General features: G+C 46.7%; 2 protein-coding genes across 9 annotated transcripts in view; one reads left to right on the top strand and one right to left on the bottom strand.

The window, feature by feature from the left end:
- KANSL3 (KAT8 regulatory NSL complex subunit 3) overlaps positions 1-22,649 on the top strand; it is a 31,656-nt gene extending 9,007 nt beyond the window's left edge. For 4 of the 6 annotated variants that reach the window (XM_081202954.1, XM_081202953.1, XM_081202956.1 and 1 more), the window contains exons 10-23: positions 190-264; positions 512-669; positions 2,263-2,326; positions 3,491-3,694; positions 4,398-4,563; positions 6,867-6,944; positions 9,954-10,142; positions 12,280-12,364; positions 14,038-14,192; positions 15,311-15,432; positions 16,107-16,329; positions 17,900-18,048; positions 20,585-20,753; positions 21,942-22,649. In XM_081202954.1, the coding sequence (XP_081059080.1) occupies positions 190-264; positions 512-669; positions 2,263-2,326; positions 3,491-3,694; positions 4,398-4,563; positions 6,867-6,944; positions 9,954-10,142; positions 12,280-12,364; positions 14,038-14,192; positions 15,311-15,432; positions 16,107-16,329; positions 17,900-18,048; positions 20,585-20,753; positions 21,942-22,498 (2,394 nt within the window). In that variant the 3' untranslated portion in view covers positions 22,499-22,649. The remainder of the gene's footprint in view (positions 1-189; positions 265-511; positions 670-2,262; positions 2,327-3,490; positions 3,695-4,397; positions 4,564-6,866; positions 6,945-9,953; positions 10,143-12,279; positions 12,365-14,037; positions 14,193-15,310; positions 15,433-16,106; positions 16,330-17,899; positions 18,049-20,584; positions 20,754-21,941) is intronic. The other 2 variants (XM_081202958.1, XM_081202957.1) reach the window with 2 other exon arrangements.
- Positions 22,650-23,598: 949 nt separating this feature from the next.
- UFM1 (ubiquitin fold modifier 1) lies at positions 23,599-27,339 on the bottom strand. 3 transcript variants are annotated; one of them, XM_081203315.1, is made up of 7 exons: positions 27,266-27,322; positions 27,112-27,168; positions 26,186-26,243; positions 26,048-26,087; positions 25,742-25,774; positions 24,466-24,554; positions 23,599-24,358 (listed from the first exon to the last, which is right to left on the bottom strand). In XM_081203315.1, coding segments are annotated over exons 1-6 (258 nt in total). In that variant the 5' UTR covers positions 27,268-27,322; the 3' UTR covers positions 23,599-24,358; positions 24,466-24,486. The 3 variants fall into 3 exon arrangements, with proteins under 3 accessions (XP_081059441.1, XP_081059439.1, XP_081059440.1); XM_081203313.1 differs by lacking the exon at positions 24,466-24,554 and having other exon boundaries at positions 27,266-27,339; XM_081203314.1 differs by having other exon boundaries at positions 23,599-24,554; positions 27,266-27,318.
- Between the last annotated feature and the right edge of the window lie 39 nt (positions 27,340-27,378).

The following is a 27,378-nucleotide window of genomic DNA, read 5'->3' as shown; positions in this document are numbered from 1 at the left end:
TTGCCCTCAGAAAGTTCTTGAAGCCATTGGTTTGGGTAATACCCTCCAGAGCAGGAGAAAACAAGCTCATGTGGCAACCCTTGAGATATTTGAAGATGGCTATCATATCTCCTCTCAGTTTTTTATTTACCAGGCTAAACATATCCTGTAGTAGTTATGGAAATGTGACCCCTTTGTTTCCATGTCTAGGTTTCAGTGATGGAGGATGTCAGTGCTGTTGTGTGTCTAGGGTTCCCTCTCTTAACTGTGGATGGGCCCAGAGGGGTAAGCATGGAATTGCTAAATTTGAAATTGTCAGCTAATAAACTGGTTTTACAGCACGGCGTGAGGAGTGGATTGCTTTTTGGCTACATTACCAACAACATACCAGGAATGCTTTGCATGTTGGTTCTCTACTTTAAAAATATGTAGCAGATATGAAGGCTGCTCTTGCATTCTGCCCAGCAGCAGCAGCAAAGTGTACCCTCCTTATCACTTCTAAAACTAAGAGATGTGTTGTTTTGCGCAACAGGATGTTGATGACCCACTTCTGGACATGAAGACTCCAGTTCTTTTTGTGATTGGTCAGAACTCCCTTCAGTGCAATAGTGAAGCCATGGAAGATTTCCGGGAGAAGCTTCGAGCTGAGAACAGCCTAGTCGTGGTTGGAGGAGCTGATGATAATCTGAGGTGTGTTCAGCCAGGGCGGGTTTATTGTTCGATCCAGGCCATGAGGTTCTTTGTTAAAAAAAGAACCTTGGTAGGGATACTGTATGTTGACCTGCAAGGTTAAAACTGCTTCCTGCTTAGAGGTTTTAAACCACTTTGAAGTTTGTTTTTTTTACAATCAAGCAGTGTATAAATTTTGTTAAATAAATAAATAATGAATAAAACCTCTGGAACTTGCTCCCCCCTCCAAGGAGTCAGTGATGGCCTTAAAAGTGGATTAGACAAATTAATGGAGGAGTGGGCTGTTGGTTGCTACTAGCTACGATGGCTATGTTCTGCCTCCATAGTTGGAGGCAGCAATGCTTATGAATACCCGTTCCTGGAAACCAAAAATGGGGAGAATGTGCTTGTGCTCCAGTGCTGCTTCGGGGATCTGGGTGGCCCCTGTGAGAACAGGAGGCTGGACTAGGTGGGCCAGTGCTGTGATCCAGCAGGTTCTTAATGTTCTTAGAGTGGGTCCAGGGAAACTTTTTCAGCCCGTGGACCACACTCTTTTCTGGGCAATCTTTGGGGGCTGTATGCCAGTTGGTGGACAGAGCCAGAGGCAAAAATGGGTAGAGCAAGGAATTTAAATCTTACCTTTGCACAGTAGCCTATATGCACGTACTCCTCGCTATCCTTCATTCATCTAGACCAGCAGAAGGCATTATCAGAGTCCAGAGGTGCAAACTCTCAAGAAAGGTGCAAAGTAGGACCAGCAAGGGCTGTGGGCTGGGGAAAGAGTGTGGTGAAAAGCTTTGAGTGCCCCATTTCCCCTTCCGCAAAGCCAGAGGTTTCTCCATCCCTGCTGCAGATAAACTCAAACAAATCTTGATTCAGGAGTGTCAACTTGAATAAAATGCTGGGGGGGGGGAGGTGAGCCCCGTTGCACACAATCAGTCACATGATGTGGTGCATGCACACCATTTGAGTGGCAATGCCCAGCAACTTTGGGTAGCCCACCCCCTCAGATATTCTGTGGGATGTCAAAGGGATCTCAGCACCTAGGAGTCGGCATGTATGTCTTGATTTAAACTTTGAAACGACACCGACGCACACATGAAGCTACCTTAACACTGAGTCAGACTGATAAGTCCATCCATCTGCCAGTGTCGTTCACCCAAGCACCCCTTAGCTGGAGATGCCAGAGACTGGACCTGGAACTTTCTGTACAAAAAGCATCTGCCCATAATTCACTGCCATAAGTTAGGAAGCTAAGGTACACAAGAAAATGGGGGCACAGAATGTGAACAGTTTGAACAATGGGACGTGCAGTTCATAGTGGACAGGCTAGCTTAGTCCGCTGGCATTTGCCAGTAGATTTAATCAGCATTCTTGGTGTTTGTATTTGGTGAAAAGCAAGTGTCGCTTCTAGTCAGTTACGTTAAGTCAGCCTTGATTCCATAGAAATCCAGAGCAGGTAAGTTTGTCCAAAGTTGACAAAAACATCGGTAATACCACATTGACCTTCAGGGGTCATCTGCTACTATCAGCTTTCTGACTGTGAATTGGGAAGGAGAAGGAAATAAAAGGAAGTGTGTGCTTTGACAGATTTTCTGTTTTTCTTAATAATAGGATTAGCAAAGCCAAAAAGAAATCAGAAGGCCTGACTCAGAGCATGGTGGACAGGTGTATACAGGTAAACAGATCTCCCTACTCAAGTACATGACATAAATTATGAGTTCCTAATCACTTCTCTGTGCTAAATAATTTTGGCAAAAAGCCAACCCTAACCTGAGGTCATCCAGATGTTTGGACTATAGCTCCCATCAGCTGCAGCCAGTACTGCCATATGGTACTGGGACTGATGGGAGCTGTGGTCCAAAACATGGAGGGTAGTTTCAACAGTGGAATGGGCTACCTTGGAAGGTGGTGGAGTCTCCTCCATTTTTAAACAGATTCGATGGCCCTCTGCCAGGGATTCTTGCATTGCAGGGGGTTGGACTGGATGACCCCTGAGGGTACCTTCCTGCTCGACAATTCTATGATTTTATTCAACTCAGTCCTATTCAGACTCATTGGAATTTATTCACCTGATAGTTCAACCTGTTACTTCATTAAGTTCAATGGGACTACTTATAGTGGTGTAAGTACGGTGTAAGCCCTCACCTGACGCATCTAGCCACGCTTCCGCATTTCAAGTCCTTCCCAGTCTACTCTTGGGTCTTGATGGGCAGAATCCAAAGGTTCTCAAACCCTTGTCTCTTCGTCCCTTGTCAGTTGCAAGAGAAACACTTGAACCTATCCAAAAGCAATTGTGCTCACTTGAGACAAGAGTCACCACTGCTGGGAGGGAGCCAAGGGTGTCACAGTCTGGCAACAAAGCTGTGCCTGGGCAGGAAATGTTTTCAGGCCTCCAGCATAAGACTGTCTGTCTCCTGTTTTAGCAGGGTGCAAAAGTGCCATCGCTCAGTCATGTGTGGAAGCCTACCAAGAGGCTGGTCACTCCTGCCGTAATTCCCTAATCTTCCATATGGCTTCCTGCTGCATTGCGTTTTCATCGCTGTGCTGCCACACAGTGGAAAGCAAATCTCTACATTGCCCTCTTTGGCAGAGGTCCTTCTGCAGGGACCAGCACATAATCCCTTCTATTGCTCTGAAGGCCCCCTTAGCACATTTCAGCGCATTAAATTTTCTGTTGGCATAAGAATAGTAAAATAAGTATAAAGGGAAGGACTGGGAGTTGTGGCCTCGCATATATATATATATATAGAGAGAGAGAGAGAGAGTTTCATTTTGACCATTTGCACGTTTACATTGTGGATGCTCTTAAGAACCTAACCCCGTCTTCTTGCCTCTGCAGGATGAGATCGCTGACTTCCTAACTGGAGTGCTCACCCGGGCAGACAGCCATTCGGGCTCTGACCCTCGGGACCTAGACGCTGAGAAGAAGAAGAAAACGACACGTGATTTGGCCAGGCGAGATCTGTCCTTTGACATGCCAGAAAGAAGCAGCCGGCCAGCCTCCCCTGCAGCCAAGGTCCCGGCTTCACCTTCTGGATCAGAGGTAATGACAGTGATGGGGAAAGCATGTGTGCTTGCAAAGAGTTGCAGTGACAACAGCAGAATGTGCCAAAAAAAGAGAAAGAAAAGGCACAGGGTACAAAACTTGAATCATGGAATTGTAGAGTTGGAAGGGTAATCCGATCCAAGGCAGGAATTACAGCTAAGTGAAAGATAGTGTTGGATGAATGCAAAATTCTGGCACCTGCACACTGCTGCTTTAGATTTTCCCAGGCGTTGCCCACACAATTCTCAGGTCCGCCTTTGGAACCCTATACCACAGGAGCATTTGGAAACATAGATTAAATGTGCTCACCTTAGTCTGCTCTTCTTTCTCGCATTTAGCTTTCTAAAAAACAAATTTCCAGCTTTTATAATAAGGGTCACTTAGGTTCTGAGGGCATTTGTCATACTTGTGAGATGTGAGCATGGAACTGAGGGATGCAACGAGCCCTGTATATGAAGGGTGGTGGAGGGGGGCTGATAGTGAGACCCATGGGTAGAGAAGCAAAGATTCAGAATTCTTTGGAGGATTAAAGGAGCCAGCAGCAGGGATGGGACTCAGTCATGAGAGCAGGGAGGTGTTGGGGTCCATTGCTTGCCATGTCATTAGTTTTCCAAGTCCACGATCCTAAGCATTACTAAACATGTTCATTATAGTGCACCCATAATGGTATTTGGGGTGGGGGGCTTTTTCCCTTGGGCAGGACCTCTCCAGCGTATCCAGCAGCCCCACCTCCAGTCCTAAGGCTAAAATGGCCACTGTGTCATCAGTTCAGAAATCCAGTCAGATTGGGGCTACCCAGTTGCTGAAGAGGTCCGTGCAGCGGACAGAAGCTGCTGCAGCAGCGCTGACCCACAAGCAGGCTCAAGGTAAGTCTGCCTGTTTGTCTTTGTGAGGCAGCTTTTCGCATCCTGGGAATGCTTAGACTGGGGCCTGCACAACGGGCAACATTCCAGGTTTTGACTCCAAGCAACACCACTTTCAGAAAGGGGTCACTTCCTCCAGAACAGAAACAGCCGCTTTAATGGGCCTTTGGGGTCTTCTGTTTAGTAGCTTTTGTTTCCTTCCTGCTCTCCGGCTGCTGATTGTGGCTTTTGTAGGCTTATAATGTGCCCCTGCAGATATATTTGTGTGTCCTCATCAGTTGACTGTGTAATGGAGTATCAGAAGCATATGTGATGGTCTTGTATGTTGAGGGATCGAGATATTCAACAGGTGCCTTTCATCCTGCACGGTGATAAGCTTGTGAAGGCTGTGCTTTGTGGCTTGGTCTGTGAGGTGAATGCAGGTGACTCCAAGGGAAGAGAGCAGCACCGATGATAGATTGGCGGAGGGCGGGGCAGGAAGTTTTCTCTCATCTTCAATCTGGTTTTCTGCGTGCCCAGTGCAGCTCAGCAGACCTGCCAGCTCCCAGTAGCGACCACTCCTCCTCTGTCCTTGAAAATACAGATCCTTCCCCTTGAGCTTTTAATTGCAGATCTCTGCTGCTGGGACTCTTGTCTTTGGCAGCAGATGAGTTTCAGCCCAGACTCTGTTTCAGCGCTGCCAAGCTTTACCCTTTCTTTGCTTCATGCCTGCTGTGGAGGGAGGATGAGCTGCCATTCAATCTGTATAGCAAATGGGCAGGATAATGGAGCAATACCATCCTCATTACAGTCATCCCCTAAATTAGAACTGGGCAGGAAACTTGATCAGAGAAGGGTGGAGAGTCACAGCTCAATGAGCTATGCATGCAGAATGTCCCAGTTCCACCCTCCCTCCAGATAAAGTGGAGCTGTGGTGGGGGCTCTGGGAAAACTTGAGACCCCGGGGAGCTGCTGCCAGTCAGAGTAGACAATATATACTGAGCTAAATAGACTGGGAGCCTGACTTGAGCTAAGGAGCTTCCTGTGTTCTTAGCTGGGCTACCTTGGCTGCCACTTGACCCACAACTGTCCTGTGATGAGATTGTGTTGCACATTGCAGCTCAGCCTTTGCCAACTTGCTGCCCTCCAGATATATTGGACTACAACTCCTGTCAGCTCCAGCAGCCCTTTGCCTGATCTCACTTGGGCTGATTGGAGCTGTCATCCAAAACTCCTACAATTCCTGGAAAACACCAGGCTGGTGAAAGCCGATGCAGCTGGAAATTGCTGGTGCCAGATTGGCTGAGCAACTTACTTTTCTCATAGTCCCCCTTCTCCTTCTCCGTCTGGCCTCTGTTCTCCTTCTCTAATACATGAAGTCATGGGGGGGGGGGGAGACAGCATTTTTCAAGGGTTGAAACAGATTGCCCTGTTGTTTGATTACCTATGGTCCTTGTCACTCTGGCCTTTGTGGCTGTCAGCCAACTCAAATTCTAGGTCTCATTGTGAAACCTACACTGAATTGTGTATGAAGGCATCACTCCTTCAGAAAAGCAGCAGTAAGTGCTAAACACCCTCTAAATAAATCTTTATGCTTTGATTGTTCTAAATTACAGATTTTGGCACATCCTAGCAGCAGATCAAAATAAGTGCATGTGTGGCAGCATGGTCACTCCTTTGCTTTGTTAGAATTCAGACTCTCAAGGTAGCTGTAAATTTACTGTAGCAGCTGGCCAGTGCTAGCAGGCTTTATGCCACATACCTCCATTCAAGAGTGGGTGCTTGGAGTGCTGCTGTGTTGAGCCCCAAACAATGACAATCAGCAGTCACATTTTGCTTCCTAATGTGTTGTGTGTTGTTTGTGCCAAGTGTTTTGCAGTTATAATTAAATATGTCTGAAATGACTTCGTGTGATTTGTATTAGTAAGTGACCCTGCTCAGGCAATAGCTGAAAGTGCAGTCAGTGAGGGAGAGAGACAACAACTCAGAAACCTGTTTTTGCTGTCTCTGACAGAAGTTGCTGCCCGGTTCGGCTGGTCAGGGTGGAGTGGGTGATCTCAAAGCCCCAGTGACAGGCTATATGCTATAGGATTCTGCACCAAACTGGTGCCCTTCAGATGTTTTTGAACTGTTGACAGTCCCATCAGCCCTGGCTAGCACCGCTTTGAAGGGTTGGGGGAGGCTGGGCTACAGCCATGCCAATTAGAGATGCTTCTTGGATCTACTTGCCAGCCAGCCGCAGAGTTTCTCTTCTCATGGTGGGTCAGAGGGATGCCCCCCCTCCAAACATGAGCTGCAGGACTGTAATTTTCTCTGATTCATTTCAGCTCAGTTTGCTGCCTTTCTGAAACAAAACATGCTGGTGAGGAAATCTCTTCCTCCTGGCACCTCTTCATGCCTCTTTGGTGAGTATCTCCTCACTTTCTGCCTCTGCTGCCTCTCTCTTCTTCCCTCACCCTCCTCCTCTCTCCCTCCTTGCGCTGTTTTGGCAGTGTTTGGGGGCCTCTTCTGCCTTCTCCCACTCCTCCTGTTGCTATGGCAGGAGCTGAAGTAGCTGAAGAGGACAGCTTAGAGTATGAAGCACCACCTCTTCCTACCCACCCGCCCCACCTTTTTACATAGATTTGAAAATTTCATCACCGCTGGAGGCAGTTTTTACAGCGGGCCTAAACAAAACTATTTTCTGCCTGGACCGGCCCAGCTGTTCCAGCCCTGCTTTTTCCATGGTGCTCCTGGAAGCTGCAAACTGCTACCACAAGAGGGAGATGAACAGTTGGCAGGGGAAGTTTGGGGTGCTGCAGTGAGGCTAGCTTTACCACCTGTTCTTCAGGAGGCAGCAGGCTGCCTGCCACCTGGTCTGGGTGGGTTTTGAACTCTAGAAATTAAAGATGGCAAAGTGGGACAGATCTGGTAGACAGATCGTGACCCATCATGGGCTACAATCCGCTAGGAATTATTCCTTGCCCAAGCTTCATTGTGATGGAAGTGTGGCCTGATAAATGCATGGCAATGCATTTCTGGTAGGCCTTGTGTTAATAAGGGTGGTTTTTTGAGGTGAGGGTGATTCCTTCTGGGCAGCCTTCCAAGGGCTGGTCGGCAGGGCCAGATGCAAAAGTGGGTGGAGCAATAAATGTAAATTTTACCTTTGTTTGGTAGCCTGGCTTCTACACAGACTCTCACGCCCTTCTCTTTCTTTGACCCATCTAGACAAATGAGGCATTATTACGTACAAAGGCATATTCCAGCCAGGCAAAAACACTTGAGGTGTGAAGCAGGACCAGTTTGGGGCATGACCTAGGGAGAATTCCAAAGGCCAGGTGGAGAGGTTTGGAGAGCCACATTTGGGACATGGCCTGCCTGAGGTTTCCTGCCCCTTCGCTGTCTGGTTGACCTGGAGGAGGCTGCTTGCTCCCTACCCCAGATGGCTTTGGTGGCTCTGATGTCCTGTTCCTGTAATCGGATGGTATGAACTGAATTCCACAGTGGATTTTCAGTGATGGGGGATGCAGCAGCGTCCCTGTCATGGCAGGAGGACCTGATTCCCACCTAGAACAAGTGCATACAACACTATTAAACAAAAAGCAACAGTAATGAAATCGAAACAAATGTCAGAGTAGAATTGTGTGTGAAAAGTACCATATACACTATGAAAATAACATTAGCTAAGTAGCCAGCTCTCACTAATTTTGTAAAACACAGTGCTTGGTGCCAGTTTATTCATTAAAGAAACAAGATATATGTACAGCTACATCAATTCAATGGCTATGTTTTGACTTGGCTTTCTTCAGCAGTCTGGATACATAGAAACAGTGCCAGTTAATTGGAACTTGCTGGACTACCGTAACAAATGCAGGTTGTCAGTTTCCTTCCCAGCCTGCACAGAAGTTTAGTCTGAAAATGGTATCCTCATTCACCTCAGAGCAGCAGCAGAGCCAACAGAGTTCCCGTAGAATTTTTGGGGTGCCTCAGCCTGGAAACAGGCTCAGCATTCACTTTCTGCTCCATTAATTTGGTGGCTCTGAGCTGCTAGTGAACAGAAGAGAGCAGGGGTGGCTAACCTCTAGATGTGTTTGGACTCCTATTCCCATCAGCCCCAGCCAGCATCACCGATGTTTGGGGCTGGAGTCCATCAGCATCTGGAGAGCTGTAGCTTAGTCACCTCTGGAGTCGTGTGTGGAGTACTTGGTTGTTTTGGACTACTGTGAGTGCACACACACACACACACACACACCTTGGCAGCTTTGTTCTAAGTGATTCTCCACATTCTCAGCAAAACGTCTCGGGTGACTTCGGAGCAGAGCATGCATCTGTCTTAGTAAACAGAAAACTGACTCCTTGCTGATGGCCCTGGTGAAAGCGGCTGCTTGGCATGAATCAGGTTCATGGGTTGTTTCCTCATCCAGGACAAACAAATGCTGAACTTTACTCTCAGCTGTTCTTGGTACCATTAGCTATCAATGCCCAACACTATAGAGCAAAAACATCGCTTATTCAATGCTGTGGCTTTTCTAGCATCTGCACATTGTGGAATGATAACATATTGGGGGCGAGTAGGCTTTAAACTTTAAACTTTAAACTTGAAAAAAATCCCTGTTTGTGAGATGTTCAGAGAAGAAGGTGTTCAACATTGTTGGTTCTTGTGAATACCTCATTTGGTTCCCAGAAAGATCCAGTAATGAAGCCATCTGTCCAGTTTGCTGTTTGGTCTGAACCAGGAAGAGAGTTCTGAATTTTGCTAAAGGGGTGTGGTTTTAGGGACTTGAAACACACCACTCTTCTATCTCTAAGTCTGAGTGATGCAGTAAGAAGGAAAAAGTGCCTAGCTAGCATAAGTTGTGTGTTGAAGGCATTAGCAGAGAGAATCTGACAAGTAAACCATGTTTACTTGCACATAAATCATGCCGAATGCAATAAGATTAATACCAAGTTAAAAAATTGTTAGGCTGAAGTCTTGGTGATTTCAGAATGAGTTAGTTCCAAGTAAGTTTGCTTAGGATTGCAGCCCTGCTGTGGAATCTGGTACATCCATTAGGAAAGAGCTTATGTGTTTTGAAATGAAGTCCATCTATTTCCTGAGTGCAGCTCACAATGCCTCTCCAGTAACTGATCTCTTCTTTCTTTACCTGTTGGCCCCTCCATCCATATCCTACAAGTCCTCCTTCCCTTCTCCTAGTCTGCAGCTTGAATGGCACCCCTGATTAATTTCTATTTAATGCTGATGATTGGCAGGTGAGGTGACAGCTTCAAAGAAAGAGAAGAAGGGTTCTTGTCGCCTGCGAAGCAAAATGACACTTTGCACAGGGTAGCCTGGAGGAAACTGCAGGGATGTGTCTGGGCACATGCACAGGTTTGTGTTGTGAGGTTTCCCCTGTACACTTAGTTTCAACAAGCTGCCTTGTCTTCTCTGGTTTCAGTCTCTTCAGAGCAGCAGTCAGAGGCCAGGGAGAAAGAAGATGTGCGGCTGCAGCTGAAGAGGCACCAGGCCCCCAGTCCAACTCACGGCAGCAAATCTTCCAAGCGAGCCAAAATCAAGGTGACCATCGTCTCCCATGGAGAATCTGCTGACACAGGGAATGGAGCCCCCTTAGAGGCACCGCCAGAAAGTGAGTCCTGGGAACTATAGCTCACTTACAGGTGACCAGTGGTGAGGAGGGAGGGTCTAAAGGTCACAGGAGATGTGTGTCAATTGCCTTAAGTGGCGTTTTGGTTGGGAGAGTGCTAGGCTAGGCTGGTGGATTAATGGTTTGGTCTAGTGTATGGGACAGTGCAGAGCAAGTGCCTAAAACATGTTATCATCTGACATGCAAGGTTTAGGCCATTGTAATAGTTCCAGGGAATAATTAGCTAATATTTTTCATGAGCAGCTCTGAGTTGCAGTAGCATTATAAACAAAAGAGGAACTGCACTGTTTTCTAACGTTTCTTGGATGCAGGTGTGTTTTGAAGCTAGAGTTGGAGAATTTGTTGGGCTCTAGTTATGTTAGAGTTGCTCTGTGAGCTAAACTAATAAAGCATTGCCGTGAAAGACACGGCCATCACAAAACTGAGGCCCCTTGTATGGATTTCTGCAGATTGCACTGCAAAGTGAGAGCAAGAAAGGCACAAACAGCAGCTCCAAGAAAGCCCTCAGCTAACACTGGAGGGTGCTTACAAGGCTGCCTCTTACCCTCGTCATAGTGCACGGTAACCAGGGGGCCATGGCTACTAGGTTTACAGCTGTTCCCCAGAAAATGTGATTCTGGTTGATGGGAGGCAGAAAACAGCTTTGTGGAATATGTCTAGGGCATGTTGATTTTTAAAGGCCTGGCCAGTGGTCTGTTCAATTTTTTAAAATATTCTTCTTTCTGATGTCCATGGCATTTGGTTTCTGAGCCAATATAATTAGCTTTTCCAAAACTAACAGGTTGAAGTGTTTTCCACAAAATCTTCCACCTGGGAGCTCAAGATCGCCCATAGGAAAAGCTCTTTCTAGGACTGATGCTGACTTCCATTGGAAGATCCTTTGTGATTTCAGATTTCTTGGCAAAGCCAGCTTCTAGACGTGATTATTGTTTTGTAACATTCTCATAGCCTGAAATATGTAGTTGATTGCAAATGATTTCCTAACCTGTAGCATGTTTGGATGCAGCAACTGTGCGGATGTGTGCATGGCTTATACAAGTATGCTGGTAAGGGGCTGGGAGTGGCCACAGCTCCCTGGAGGAGGGCACACTCTATTGCATATCTCGGTTCACTGCCCTCACATATGAGGAAGGACCCTGAATGGGAATGACTGTATTTGCTGATGAGCCCATGATGTAACAGCGGCATCACATTGCTAAACGGGAACTCCTCCTAGAGTGGTCTAGTGATTTGCATGGGCGCCTAAGCTCAATGTGAACCAGGAGATAGGATAGCCACACTTGAAACATTTATTGGGGATAAATCAGCTAAGGCTTTTAAAATGGAAGCGAGAGTAGGCTGTCGAGCCAACCCTTCTACGAAGAGGGCTTCACATAGTTTGAGCACATCTGGACATGGAGACTTCCAAAGCTGTAAAATGTTATACTTTTGTAAATCTTCCTTTTAGTTAATTCAACAGTAGATTTATTTATTTTTACTGTACAAATTAACTAATCCCTGTTTAATCACTGGGGCATAAATTTATCAGCTTTGAAAGTCTCTGTCTCTTTTTAATTTTTTAATTATCCAAACTTTATTTCTTTTCACAGACAATAATGAAATGCAGAAGTAAACTTGAACCAAACAAGAATTCCCTCTTACCATACGTGGACAGGTGGAATGTGCAAGACAGATTTTCATTTGTATCCAAAACACTGCAATAAACGCGTGATTTTAACTTGCTTCTGTTCCTGTGTATTTTATATGAGAGATGCTTTAAGACAAGCCCTGCTATGAATGATTGGCCAGTGCTAAGAGGTAGTAAAGAAAGAAGGGTGTTTGGCATAACAAAATAAGGGAAATAAGTATAAATTAAATCAGCAGGCAGGAGTGCTGATTGCTGCTTCCAAACTAGACAGCCTGGTGCTTTGGAGGCAGTGAGGCTGTTTGGAGTCTAGAATCCAGTTCAATTGCTACTCTGCTGTATGTGCTGAGTGAGTCACATAGTGACGTATTTCTTGCATCTTTCACGGCAGTGTCAGGCTATGGGTTATTGGAGGTTGATGCTTGGTCTTTTTCAGTCCTTCAGACATACTGCAACAGAAACTGACTCCTCTTACTCCTTTTTTTCCTTTTGCAGTAGCTGCAGGGAAGCCTATTGCTGCAACCTTGGGACCATCCACCGTGGCTGTAAAGGAGGTGCCTGGATTGCTTGCCACCTCCAAGTGAGTATCTGCTGGCCTTCGATGCATTTAGGACCAATTCATGCATCTTTTAGGGGTAGGCTGCATTTGTGAACGAGTTGTCACAAAGAGTTGCCTTGCTAATCTCAAATCACCAGTGTTTTCCCCATGGAAATCAGTTCACACATCCAACTCTGAGAAATGCTTCATTTATGGAATTCATTGATGCACGGTGCATTCATTCATTCATTTTAAAAATTACAGTGGTGCCCTGCAAGACGAATGCCTTGCAAGACGGAAAACTCGCTAGACGAAAGAGTTTTCCGTTTTGGAGGTGCTTCGCAAAACGAATCTCCTATGGGCTTGCTTCGCAAGACTTGCAAGTTCCTGCTGGTTTTTCCCCCTTCCCCCCCTTTTTCTAAGCCGCTAAGCCGCTTATCAGCTGATCCGATCAGCAGATAAGAAGCTAAAAGCCTCTAATAGCGCTAATCCGTCAATGGGCTTGCTTCGCAAGACGAAAAAAACCGCTAGACGAAGAGAATCACAGAACGGATTCTTTTCGTCTTGTGAGGCACCACTGTAATCTTCCCTTCCTTTCAAAACAGTGTGTGTAATAATGATGGTCAGTTGCTCAGCAGGGGTATTGTATTATGGTATGTATTTTTATATCGTAAACCACCCTGTCATCTTTGGAAGAAGGGTGGTATAGAAATTTAATAAATTACTACAATAATCTATCCCACCCTCAGGAGGAGATTTTACACATCTATGGAGGATGGGCCTACCAACACCATCCTGGGGGGGGGGGGCTCATGATGACTTATCTGTTCCCCCCAGGGTCTAAACACTGTGTGCTGTGAAGCAGCAGCAGGAAGAGCCCCTTAATGCCCTTTTAATGGGCTTCTCATATGCACCTGGCTGGCTAATAGGGGAAATGGAGCAAATTGGACAAGACCGGTCATTGGTGTGGTCCAGCAGGACTACCCAAATACAGAAGAAGAGGCTGCTGGATCAGACCCATGGCCCAGCTAGTCCAGCATCCTGTTCTCACAGTGGCCGGTCAGGTGCCCCCAAGGGAAACCTGCAAGCAGGATCGAAGCGCAAGAGCCGTCTCCCCGCCTTCCAGAAACTGGTATTCAGAAGCACTGCTGCTTCTGACTGGAGGCAAGGCAGAGCCATCGCGGCTGGTAGCCAGGGTCAGCCCTCTCCTCCTCCATGAATTTGTCTAACCCTCTTTTAATGCCATCTGGGCTGGTGGCCATCACTGCCTCCTGTGGGAGGGAGTTCCATAGTCAATAACTCTGCACTGTGTGGAAAAGGACTTTATCTGTCCTGAATCTTCCACTGTTCAGCTTCATTGGGCGCACGCTACTGCTAGTGTTATACGAGAGGGAGAAAAACTTCTTAAAGCTTATTCACTTCATTCTTAAAGTGCATGTAAGTGTGAAGTGGCCTGCAGTCAGCATGGCACAGAAAGAACTATGGAAGCCAAGCTACCATGTGCTGCAAGCACTGGCGCAGACGCACCCCAGAAAGGGCACCTGCAGAGCAAGTGGCTCCAGGTGCTGCGTGCAGGGGAGCCAAACGATGGCTTTGGAGGAAAAGCAAATCTCATTTGTGACTGAGCAATTCCACTTACCCCATGCCAAGATCTGTGTGCAGTGTGTGGGTGCTTAATAATTTAACTGCTTTTCCTTTTTTCCTCCCCCGCCCAGGCCAAGTTCTGCTGCAGACAGCCCCTCTATCAGTCCCACCCCCTTGGCCACGATCCCTAGCAGCACAGCCCCAAGTGCTTTCCATGCTCTGCAGAACAGGCTGGTGGCAAGTGGCACACATTGTCTGCAGGCCCAGCCGAGCAACGCTGTCCAAGGTAATTTCTGACTCTCTTTCTGTGAAAAGGCAAGATTACCCCCACCAGGCCTCTGAAAGCAACCGTTGCCTCTGGCCTGCACCAGAGAATGCCTTTAGTACTTGTGCACTCTGGCATCAAGGTAGATTGAGAAAACCTCCGTTTTTGAATATTTTTATTTTTATTAAATTTGCCCCTCTGAAGACCTTCAGCAAACAGTGCTTCCACGGTGGCTAACAATCAAAGGTTTAAAAGCAAACAATTAAACAAACAATGTAAGCCATCAATTGAAAATCAAAACCAGGATAGCAGGTAAGACATGATCAATAATGGAATAAGTAAGGATGAGTTAATACAAAAAACTTCACAGTGCTTATTTAAAAGCCTTTTCCACCTAGGACCACTCCAAAAAGACAGTGGTGTTGATGCCAGGCTGTTGGGGAAATATTGATTCAAACCCAGTACCCTGTGGATTCAGCCTGCAATGGCCAATAAAATCCAGACACCAGTTTTCAGTCCAACACGGCATTTATTTCGGCATTGTAAGGCCAGTGACACACAACCTCAGCTGGCAAGTAGTTGAGGGGTGACACCCCAGATATGAAAAAAGCACTAGCATTTATGCTCTTACAAACAAAGGGGCAGCTATTTCCATATATGACAATAGTTTCTCCATTTTTCTAATGTTTTAATCACAAGGCATACTGACTTCCTTATCTTTCTCTCCTTACTTTGTCCTCAGCAATTATAGCAGTAGCTCCTTTGTGAATGTTGTTCCGTCCTTCTCTCATGGTTCTCTTGCGAACACAACCTTCACATTCCAGCCTTCACCTGCTCAGCGCTGCTTCTTTTTATTCTCCTTCCATAAGGCAAGCCTCTCTGGCACAGAGCTGCTGGGTGACATGAGTAGGAAGCCTCCGCTTGCATTTCACAGAGGCTTGGGGTGGCTTCAGATGTGCATTCCAGGCCTAGCAGCTGAATGGGGAGAGACGTGTGGATCTGACTGGCTATCCTGGGTTGTTAGCTCCAAAGCTGTTCTTGAGTTGTCTGACGGGATCAGATTGTTGGTTCAGACAGCAAATTTGTTTCTCGACGCACAGAATGAATAACCCTCTTGCTTCTCTTTGGTTTATCTCCAGGGGCAGCTTCTGCCAGCAGCCTCCTGCAAGGCTTGAGCTTCAGCCTGCAGGACATTGGCACAAAGCCAGCCGCTCTCCCAACAAGTGTTGCTGCTGCTGCTGCTGCAGGGCCTTTGGCTCAGGTAGGTCCGTGTGAGCAACCTGTGGGGTCCCTGGTCAACCAGTGGGCCAAAGGTTTCAAACATGCATCCCCAGCTGTTGTTGGGCTACAACTCCCATCATACCTAGTTATGGATGTGGGCAGCGCTGTGGTCTAAACCACCAAACCTCTTGGGCTTGCAAATCGTAAGGTCGGCGATTCGAATCCCTGCAACAGAGTGAGCTCCTGTTGCTTTGTCCCAGCTCCTGCCAACCTAGCAGTTTGAAAGCATACCAGCATGAGTAGATAAATAGGTACCACTGTGATGGGAAGGTAAACTGCGTTTCCATGCACTCTGGCACTTTTCATGGTATTCCATGCACCAGAACCAGTGTAGTCATGCTGGCCATATGACCCAGAAAAGCTGTCTACAGACAAATGCCTGTTCCCTCACATGAAAGTGGAGATGAGCACCGCACCCCATAGTCGGATTCGACTGGACTTAACCATCCAGGGGTCCTTTACCTTTACCTTACCTAGCTAGCAGGACCAGTGGTCAGGGATGGTGGGAGTTGTAGTCCAACAACAGCTGGGGACCCAAGTTTGAGAAAACCTGGTTAACCCCTTAGATATCTTAGCATGAAGTAGGGAAAAGGGAGAGGCCTCCTGCCCAGCGATGTTTCATTCTTATAATCTGTTCATCATTCCACCTTGCAGACCTCAGCGCTGAAGACCTCAGCCCCACTCCAGAACCTGAGCACCATCACCACAAGTACAGGCACCATCGTCCGCACCATCCCAGTTGCCACAACCTTGGCATCTCTTGGAGGCTCAGCAAGTGGGAAGCCCACCACTATTCACCAGCTGCTTACTAATGGGGGGCTGGCAAAACTTGCAAGCAGCCTTCCTGGCTTGGCTCACATCTCTGGTCAGGGGACAGGTAAGAGTCCAGCTGTAATGGCAGAACAGGGAATAATTATGTTCTGTGGTGACGAGTGTCGTTTTTCCTTGGATTGTGGCTTCACCAGTGGGTATGCTGAGGTCACTGTGGCAATACTGATGAGGGAGCAAGTCGATTGGGGCCAAAATACCAACTACAACAGGCATGGAGCCAGGATGCTATAGTGTTCCTTCATTCAGAAACTTGCATTGGTGTGAATCAGAATTCAGTAGCAAAAACAATAAATGTATAAATAGGGTCAACAGCAACTGCAAGTGTTGCAGTTATTAGCTGATGAGGTTGGTGCAAGCTTTCATGCTTCTGCAGACCCTAATGAACAGAGCCATCATGGAGTGTTTGACTGCAGAGACCCCCAAGTTAAAATATCCACTCAGCTTGGAAGCTGACTGGGTAGTTTGGGGTAAATTGGGCTTGCTATCACAGGTTAAAGATTAAGAGGCCTAATCCTAGTTGCACCACTCTGAGCTCCTTGAAGAAAGGGGGAGGTACAGTGGTGCCCCACAAGACGAACGGCTCGCTAGACGAAAAACTCGCTAGACGAAAGGGTTTTGCGGTTTTTGAGCTGCTTCGCAAGACGAATTTCCCTATGGGCTTGCGAGTTTGTTCGCTTTTTTCTTAAAGCCGCTTGAAGGGGCGCAGTTGCGACGGACCGTGCTTCGCAAGACGAAAAACATCGCAAGACGAAAAGACTCGCGGAACAAATTAATTTCATCTTGCGAGGCACCACTGTACAATTGTGATTTTCCAGCACTGAGCCTACAAAACAAAAACAAACAAAAAACCCACCTGAGGCTTTGCCCTTCACTAGCCTCATAGCTGTTGATTGGCAAGGGAAAAATAGGTATAAAAAAGGAGAATTCCCTGGATGCCCCAAGATACAGGTTTGGGGCAAGTAATCTTTGGTGAGATAACCCCCGCAGAGATTTAAAATCACGAAATGTGCAGCAAAGTAATTATACCTTTAAAATATGCCCTTCTAAATTCCTTCCAAAGTTCCCCATTTCCTCTAGTATAGAAAAAGATCATGTTTGGTAAGTTAAAAATGGTTTACTTACAAACTTTCAAAGGTCAGATTCATGTGTTTTCCATACAGCATTCAGAAAACACAGGCAGCAAAACTTAAGTTAGTTCCAAAGTGGTTAAAGTTCCTGATTTATTTGGTACAGGGACACAATGATGGTTTGTAGAAAAGCCACGTGATCTGAGCTTGGAGCTCAGACCTCTACACACCGGAGTTCACATGGTAGACTGAAGGAAACAATAGATTTTACTTTCTTCCTCCCAAGGTGCTGGGGTGTGACCAAGCTAAGTGTGGCTGGACATCTTACTCTATAGCATTAACCTACTCATGCATTAATTAGACTTAAGCATTTTGGTTATATGAGGCTGGTTATCCCTCAATGATGATGTCAGTCTCTAAAGTTCTCTGCCCATAGAAGGGCAGTTGTAAACCTAACTCCTATTTTTTGTTTTGTGGCTGCCAACTCTGGCATATGTGTGTTCCCAGGGCAACTTGCATCAGTGACCTTTCCCTCTCCATTTCCACCAGGCTTAAAAGCTCCAACCACCATCACCGTGACTCTGCGAGGACAGGCCAGCCGAGTCACGACCCTCAGCCAGGCAGCCATGGGAAGCATACAGCCCCAGCTGGAAGAGCAGCAGCAGCTGCTGCTACGGTCCCCACCACCTCCACCCCAGGTAATTCTGCCTGCTGGAGCGCTAGCATTCAGGTGAGGTACATTAGGGACAGAAGAGTCACAGAAGTGTCTTCAAGCCTTGACCTGGGCACTTGGCCTTCTCCTCTTCTCTCTTGCTCTAAGGGTTTTCCAGCCAGCCTTTGGCTGTCTTACGGGCTTAGTAGCAGCAGCTGCCTCCAAGCTAAGATTTGTCACCTTTGTTTACCACAGGACCCACCTGGATGGTTTTGCCTCCTCTGGCAAATCCCCCTTAGCCCTTCTATCATTGTGGAGGACATGGCGTTTCGTCCTCTTTGCCATTATTAATTTTTGTGACTTTGAGTTATCTTGGGAATTTGGTTAAACCTAAAGGGATGTCGATCTGGTCCAAGAGATCTCTCTGGGAAGCCTAAGAGCAGGACATGAGCACAATAGCCCTCTCCCAACATATGGTGTTTAGAGGCACACACTTCCTGTGATACTTCCTGTGATGAGTAGTCATTGAGAACCTCATCCTCCATGAATCTGTGTGCTGGCTGGGTTGAGGAGAGTTGTAGCCCAAAAGATCTGGAGGACACCAGGTTGGCAAAGTTTGGCTAAACCAGATTGTAAGTGACATAAAGGTAAAGGACCCCTGACAGTTAAGTCCAGTTGCGAATGACTCTGGGGTTGCGGCGCTCATCTTGCTTAACATGCTGAGGGAGTTGGCGTCTATCTGCTCCACAGGCAGTTTTTCCAGGTCAGGTGGCCATGACTAAGCCACTTCTGGTGCAGTGGAACACCGACACCAGAGCAGCACACAGAAACGCTGTTTACCTTCCTACCAGAGCAGTACCTATTAATCTACTTGCACTTTTTGGCGTGCTTTTGAACTGCTAGGTTGGCAGGAGCTGGGACCCAGCAACTGGAGCTCACCCCGTTGCGGGGATTTGAACCGCCGACCTTTTGATTGGCAAGCCCAAGGCTCAGTGGTTCAGACCACAGCTCCACCCACGTCCCATCTATTAAAAGAAATAAGATAACATATATTAAAAGAAAGAAGATAGTACAGTGGTGCCTCGCAAGACGAAGTTAATTCGTTCCGCAAGTTTTTTCTTCTTGCGAGTTTTTCGTCTTGCGAAGCATGGTTTCCCATAGGAATGCATTGAAAATCAATTAATGCGTTCCTAGGGAAACCGCTTGCCAGGCTGGCGGTGCGGAGAAGGGCTTTTCTCCGCACCGCAAGCCTTCAGGACAGGTACGGGAACAGAGGGGAAGGCGCGCAGCGCTTTCCCTCTGTTCCCGGGGCTTGCGTGGGAGGAGGGTTTTTCCTCCCCACCGCCAACATTCAGAACAGCATTCTGAATGTTGGCGGTGGGAAGGAAAACCCTCCTCCCACCACAAGTCTTCAGGAAAGCCATCCGAAGCTGGGCGGCGGGAGAAGGTGTCCCCCCCCCCCGCCCGGCATCGGAGCTTCGTTGCGATGCCGGGCAGCGGGAGGAGGCGTCCCCCCCCTCCCGCCCGGCATCGGAGCTTCGTTGCGATGCCGGGCGGCGGGAGGAGGCGTTCCCCCCCCGCCCGGCATCGGAGCTTCGTTGCGATGCCGGGCGGCGGGAGGAGGCGTTCCCCCCCCCGCCCGGCATCGGAGCTTCGTTGCGATGCCGGGCGGCGAGGGGAGGCGTTCCCCCCCCCGCCCGGCATCGGAGCTTCGTTGCGATGCCGGGCGGCGGGGGGAGGCGTTCCCCCCCCCCTCCCGGCTTCGGAGCTTCGTTCTGATGCCGGGCGGCGGGAGGAGGTCGCGCTTCCCCGCTGTCCCGGAGATTTCCCTATGGGCTGTCGTCTTGCGAAGCAAGCGCATAGGGAAATTCATTTTGCGAAGCGCCTCCAAAACGGAAAACCCTTTCGTCTAGCGGGTTTTCCGTCTTGCGAGGCGTTCGTCTTGCGGGGTACCACTGTATATATTTAGTTTGTAATGGAACCCACTTCATGCACTTTCTACTCTGTTTTCTCAGTCCCACCCCCATAAAGGAATCGTCTGGTTCTGAGCTTGTGGAAAGTGTCATGTCAGATAATAATTTGGGATGGACTTGTGGTATGAATCCAAAGCCTGCTTTTGCTTAAATGCTGAAGAAGTGTCTGGGGACTTACTGGTGCATATTTAAAGATCTATTGAGTCAGCCTGGTCAAAAGGTCCGCTGTGCATCCCATGCCTACATCTCCGGGAATCGGAAATACACAAGTTGGAACTGCAGCACAATGCTAAAAGGGCATCCCTACACCCTAAGTAGCACTACTAAGGCTTACAAATAGACTTAAGAACAGTACGCTTGGGAAACTTTTGTTTGCTATGCACTTCTACAGCATTCAAGCAGGGTTTCCCCTCCTAATAATGAAAATTTTGGCATAATTCTATGTACATGTCACACAACATTTTTATAGCAATATAGGTGGTTCTTTCTCATAACTTTTGGTATTTGGTCCTTTCCATTTTCTTACTCACACTTCTGAGTTGCTTATGGCCAGAAATGCCATTTCGTTGCCCTCCATTTCTCTTCTTTTTCTGTGTTTACATTTTTCAGATCGCAGATAGTGCAGTTGGAAACTTCACCAGTGCAGCTTCCAGCTCCACTCCTTCCAGCAAGTTGTTGCCTCAGGGGGAACTTGGCAAAGCCAAGGCTGGCATAGAGATGCCTCCTGCTGAACCAGCATCTCAACCAACCTCAGCGCCACCACCAGCACTATCTGTAGGTGAGAAATGGTGGCATCTGAGCAACGTCTACAAATCCAGCTGCAGGGGCGCATCATGTAGCGGGTCACTGCTTTTAGTAGTCATTGGTGAACAGCTGTCCTCTTTTTAGGCAGATAGCCGCTGATGTTCATTTCAACTGAATATGAAACAATCCAAATAGCTAGGTTGCTCAGGTGCTCAGTCTAGTTTCTTTCATTCATTTAAAACAGAATGCCTGTCATTAGGCTAGGCAGAAGGAACGCCCATCTACTGCATGGAACAGAGGGTCCAAAACCTTTTTGAAACAGTGCCCCTTTTGTTCCACAAACTCATCCCTAGTGCCCTATACCTAATAAAAAGCATTATGCAGAATAATGGTTTGCATGACCTAGTAAGGAAGATGACACAGTAGAATGCAAAACAGCAACTATTGCACATTTACTCAAAATCCAATTAAAACTCAATGACCTTGATCCAGCGATACAGACTTTTCAAAGTGATAGTCATTTACACTTCCAACCCCCCCCCCGCCCCCCGGTAATCCCTTCCAGGGGATAGTATAGCCAGATCTGGGAACCACTGCCATAAACCATAAAGGAATTCTATGTGAAGTGTCTGCATCGACACATGGGGCTGCTTAGGAGCCAGGGAGCTGGTTTCCTCCCATTTTAAAGTGCTTCTCAAATTTATCTTGCCTGCATTGTCTGAAACATCAGCAGCTTTCCTGGCAGTTTTTTCCCCACCACTTACATTTCTAGGTACCCTCTCAGTACCTAGAAAATAACCTTCTAGAGTCTGCAAAAGCAAATTAGATTTTTATGTGAATCCCTAGTATTTGCAATCTAATCTTTGCCCAAGGTACTGTATTAGGAAAGGTGGGAAATTACATGGGAGAATGCTACCACTTTCATGTTTACCCAGCCCATTGCACCATTTGGGGGTTCCCCTGAATGTTATTGAGAATACTGTCTTCTGAAAACTATCAGAAGCAAGCGTCTGTATGTTGCTAGAGAGCATAGTGGCCTTGGCTGTCTCACTGATTTGAATGTCACTGGCTGTGGTCAGTCTGAGGAGTGATAATGGATCTCTCCTGAAATTGTGTCTGTGCAGGTGGTGCCTGGTAAATGACACCCTGGTGCTTGATTGTAGAGATGTTTAATTACCGGGGCACCAACTGAGACTCCTTTCTTGTTCCTCTTCCTGCATAGTAACCACCACAAGCCCCATGAAGACGCTGTATGTGATGTCAGATGCCAAACTGTCTGCACTCACAAAATCTGTCATGGCAGAGGCCGCTTCCGTCTCTGTGAAGCCCACAGCAGTCCAAACTGCCGTTGCTTCCTCCAGCTCCTCCTCAGCCCCCGTGGGAGCTGTGACCTTCGCCACCTCCGCCCCAGCTAGCACACCCTGCAGCCTTGTGCATTCCAAAGTGGGACCTGTGTTGCAGACGACATCCAAGACGGTGATACTGACTTCTACACTAACAGCCATGAAGGGTGACCGAGCCCTAGGACAGAGGGTGGAGAAGGTTAATCTGACCAAAGGTCATGCGCTTGGGACTGTGGAGACCCTGGGCAGGGTGCCTTCTGTCATGGACGACAGCAGTACCATCATCCACACCAGGGAGAGTCTTGCAAACAGACACTTGCTTCCACAAGGCATGTTGTCCGCTGGAGCCGGCACCACACTTATCACATTGGGCAATAACTTGACCAGCTCTTCCATCATAGCCACAGCTGGGCCTGCGCTCAGCCAGAAGCCATAGCAAGGAGTCATCACGCCAGTTTACCATGGAACTGTTTGGCCTTTGCAAGGGAAGCAGGAGTATTGCTCTCTCATTCCTGTCCTCCACGACAAGAGGACCCTTCATCTGTTTTGCTCCTTTGTCACTTTTAATAAACGTATCTTTTTGTGTACATAGTTTTCTTTAATCATTGACTTCATTGCCTTCTAGGAGAAATGTTTAAATCTTCACAAGCATTGAATGTAGATTGCTGGGTGTTTCTAGGTAGGTTTCTTAGAGCATTGCTTACCAAAACATTTTACAGATAGTGAAATGTTTTTTACCTCCCTTGTATGGGGAGCGAAACATTTTGCCTAACTGGAGATCCCTTACAGGCAGCAATTGTATTAAGAATATCAGTTCTTGATTCCTGCCCCAAGCTAATAAGTTCTAAAGTGGGGAGGGGCATCTTCATGAGGCTATGCTGCCAGGACTCTCCAAACAGAATGGCTTTAGCGATTATGCATGGCTGAGTGGGATACCTAAAAGCAGCAGTATTGTCACGCCTTGCTGATGATTCCCACCTCCATAATGCTCAAGTACAAAAAGCAGCATCTGAATTAAACAGATTTGTGCACTCAATTCCTTTTTTGCCGCAGAACTACCTAGTTGTGTCAAAGAAAGACCTACACTAAAGAACAAGACAGGCCCACAACAGTAAAACAATGTGTGCACAGAGCCTCTACTACAAATAGGTGCTTTTTATTCATCTTCCACAATTAGAAATGTGACATTAAACCTTCTGTGGAGGTTCCTTTTCTGCAGGGGATTCCTTGGATGTGTTGCCCCCTACGACTTGTTCCACTAGCCAGGCTTATGCAAAATAAGTTACCCTCCCCACTGCAGGAAAATATCTTTTGCCAGTCTGTTCACTGATACCTCATTTGTTCGAGGATGGAGAGTAGCAGCAGAAAGGCTTGGATGTGGGACTAACTTGGCAAATGAGCTCAGGGATTTGCAACCCCAACCCCACTTCTGAAAACATAAGTAGAGGTATCCCTGGTTTCTGACTCAACAAGGCAGTATGGTAGTGAGCCAGGTTCAAGGTTCTTGTGTTGATATGCAAAGGCCTGGCAAGTTAATCATATAAAGTATAATTTATTATCCATCTGGGGTAAAATGAGCCATCTTGAAGCTAGACAGTGCCATTCTGAATAAAACAAGCAGATGGAGGCTGGCACAATTAAATCATACAAACGCTACGAACATTTCTGCCCCCAAACAGCAACCAAAGCCTTTAAATGATTTCTTTTAATGGAATGAAAAAAGAGCGCTGGAATTCCTGATACAAATGCAAACAAGTTTCCGTAACTGAAACAAACCCTGGAGCATCTCCCATTTTGTTATTTGATTAATAGTGGTATTACTCAGTTGGGCTCCTTATGACCAGGTATTTAATGTTACTAGGTCTTAACACACATCACATCAACATATCCAAACAATCTGCTATGGCTGTGAATGGCAGCTGCCAGGCTCCAACCTCCTTGGAGTGCATACGGGAAGATGCCAGGAGTAGACTTCCCAGTTTACTTCAATGGAGAAAGAAGCTCAGCACACATTTCCACTGCACATGACAGTGTCTGCTCAATCCTAGTGAATGGGGTAGCTTTTGATGCAAACTGGTCCTTCCACACTTGCAAGGAACTATTGGATCAAGTCAAAGACATCCATATACTGGAAATAAGCTTCCATTTAGAAGAAGTTGTTTCCTCAGAAGAAAATCCAGCCACTCTGTAAGACGATTCTCTATAGGAGTCTTTCAGTAAAAATTCAGTGGGTCCTTCAATTCTAAGCAGTCCATCCAACCTCTGAGGCCACTCTTTTCTTGGCAGGAGTTGACAGCTGATGCACGATGATTTCACAGGGAAATACAATGTATTTTGCATTATAATATAGTAGGTTAATTCCTAAGTGAATATGCTTACGGATACTTTTTGCCTGCTATTTACCTTATCTAGTAAGTACACATGTTAACATTTCCCAACACGATCTCTGGGAATAAGCCGTAATTCTGAGCCATGCTTAAGGAAGACGTTTCCTAGTGAGGAAGGGGGGCAAGAAATTGGTTACATGAGAGTACATAAAAAGGTAAGCATAAATCACTGTAAGCCAAGGTAAGGCTTTGGGTAAATGACTTGCTGTTATTGGAAGTAAGCCATGAAGGCAACTTCTTCTAGTCTGACAGGTCACAGCAGATGCATGTGAACAGTTCTCTGTAATGTGTTAAGACACCTTTGCTGCATTCTCTTGCTAACGCCTAAGCAGAGATGACAAAATTAAAGATTCTGACCAGGCTGGTTACAGGAAAGCTAAAGAGGTCTGGCTGAGATTTTTTAAAATGTCACTTGCATAGCTCATCTGCAGCTTACAGTCATAGGAAAAAGAAAGAGAAAGTATACCCTCTTTAAATTCTGTGGTTTTACATATGAGGACATAATAACAATAATCTTACCAGTAATAGTTACTTAATAATATTATTTACTTAAAATTAATTAAATATAGCACCATGTCATGATGTATTTTACAAAAATAAAGCCAAAATGGAAAAGCCATGTGTGAAAAACTAAGCACACCCTTACTGCTTCCAGAGGAATTAAGAAGCTAAGTAGCAGATAGCTGCTGCTAATCAAACACCCTTGTTTAATTGATCATAAGCAATTATCATCAGAAAAAGAAAATAATCAAGGTGTTGCAATGACCCAGTCAAAGTTCAGCCCTCAACCCAACTGAAATGCTGTGGAGGGACCTTAAGAGAGCTATCCATAAACAAATGCCAGCAAACCTCAATGAACTGAAGCAATGTTATAAAGAAGAATGGAGCCCAGATTCCTCCACAACGATTTGAGCAATTGATAGTCATACAGAAAAAAATTACTTCAAGTAATTACTGCTAAAGTTGGTTCTACAAGCTATTGAATCATAAGGTATACTTAGTTTTTCACACACGGGTTCTCAATTTTGGCTTTATTTCTGTTAAATGAATCATGACACAGTGCAATATGTCATGTGCTGTTGTTCATCTGAGGTTGTATTTACCTAATTTTAAGACCTGCTAAGGAACAGGTAGTTGTTGTTATGTCCTCATATGTAAAACCAAAGAATTCAGAGAGGGTGTACTTTCCTTTTCCTATGACTGTACATCCTTTTGAGAAAATGACAGTATTAAAAAAACTTACATAGAAAAATATTCCATTTTTAAAAATCTAACTGCAAATAACTACTTACCAGCTGTCTGTGCAGGATTTATCCCTATTCCATCTGTGGGGGGAAAGTAAATAAGTCAGTCAACACAGCAACTCCTCTCAATAACCAAAAGGAAGCTTGCTGTTGCATCACAGAAGCCTACAAACATTGGTAAGCATGAACTTCCTAGGCAGAATCAACTGGAATTTCTCCCGCATTAGTCCTATTAAAATAGATGGAACCTGGACTAGCATTGGTTTTGGACACCTGAAGAGATGCCTGAACATCTTGGCCACTGGCACCAGGTCTACCTCAAAGTTTCCTAAATTACAGGGGGGAAACACTCACCATTTGTTATGATGGCACTTGTTGCTGCAGGTACTTTGAACTAGTTGAAAAGGAAATATAATACATTTTTAAAAAACATAAACACGTAAAGAAATGCAACAGCAGGTGCAATTTGGATGTTGCCAGAACCTTACTTACTTCTTCTGCAGCAAACTTCAAGACAGCAGTAAATGGTGTACTTTCAGGCACACTCAGTCTACAGAAAACCATAAATAAGATTTCCTAATTAATTCCCCAACTAATAAGAAAGAAGCATTCCAGCAGCTACAAATCTCTAGTTAGCAGCTGATGTTCACAATACATTCCCTAAGTCGGCCACAGGTCTAAAAGCCGGGAGGAAGAAAGGCTGCTACTTGCTCTTCCCGCATATCCCCCTTTTTCACTATATTTAAGGTAAAGGGCAGACCAAGCCAGTTCCACTCAAAACCTAATTCCCTAAATTGCTTGGAGAAGACAGGCCACAACAAAATAAAACATGGCATGTGGAATAATGTTGACTTATCTTACAGGACTGTTGCACGGATTACTGAGATTGCCTGCAGAGTCAAGTACGGTTAAAGGTAAAGGTACCCCTGGCCATTAGGTCCAGTTGTGGCCGACTCTGGGGTTGTGCTCTCATCTCGCTTTATTGGCCAAGGGAGCCGGCATACAGTTTCCGGGTCCTGTGGCCAGCAGGACTAAGCCGCTTCTGGCGAACCAGAGCAGCGCACAGAAATGCCGTTTACCTTCCAGCCGGAGTGGTACCTATTTATCTACTTGCACTTTGATGTGCTTTTGAAGTGCTAGGTGGGCAGGAGCAGGGACCGAGCAACGGGAGCTCACCCCGTCAAGGGGATTTGAACCGCCGACCTTCTGATTGGCAGTGGTTTAACCCACAGCGCCACCCGTGCCCCTACAGTTACCCCTATATTATTATGAGCCGTCTTGGAGCGCCCTCTGGCGGTTCCCGGCAGAGGCTGACTAAACTGTAGCGTCGCAGAGAAAAGCCCCGCCCCTCCGCCCGCTGGAGAATGATGTGGCTCAGCAGCCCGCGCATGCGCACCCAGGAAAGCGAGGGGACTCACACTTTGTAAGGCAGCCGCGGGTCTGAGGTGAGCGTGACCTTAAAGGTGACCTTGGCCCTGCGAAGGGGAAAAGGAGACAGAGCGCGGTTAGTGGCGGGCGGGCGGGCGGACAGCACAGACCGAGACGGCGCAAGAAGGCGACCAGTGGACTCACATCTTCTCCTCTCAGGCAGCTCCTGACGCTCCTGCTTCCTGAACCGTGTCTGCGTCACTTCCGGACGCGCCTCTCCTTCACCTCCCACAGAGATAAGAAAGGAGAGACGCGAA

Source organism: Podarcis bocagei (assembly GCF_964188305.1).
Source record: "Podarcis bocagei genome assembly, chromosome: 7".
Lineage (NCBI taxonomy): Eukaryota > Metazoa > Chordata > Lepidosauria > Squamata > Lacertidae > Podarcis > Podarcis bocagei.
Note: the sequence above shows the minus strand (reverse complement) of the source record. Positions and strands in the feature narration are given on the sequence as shown.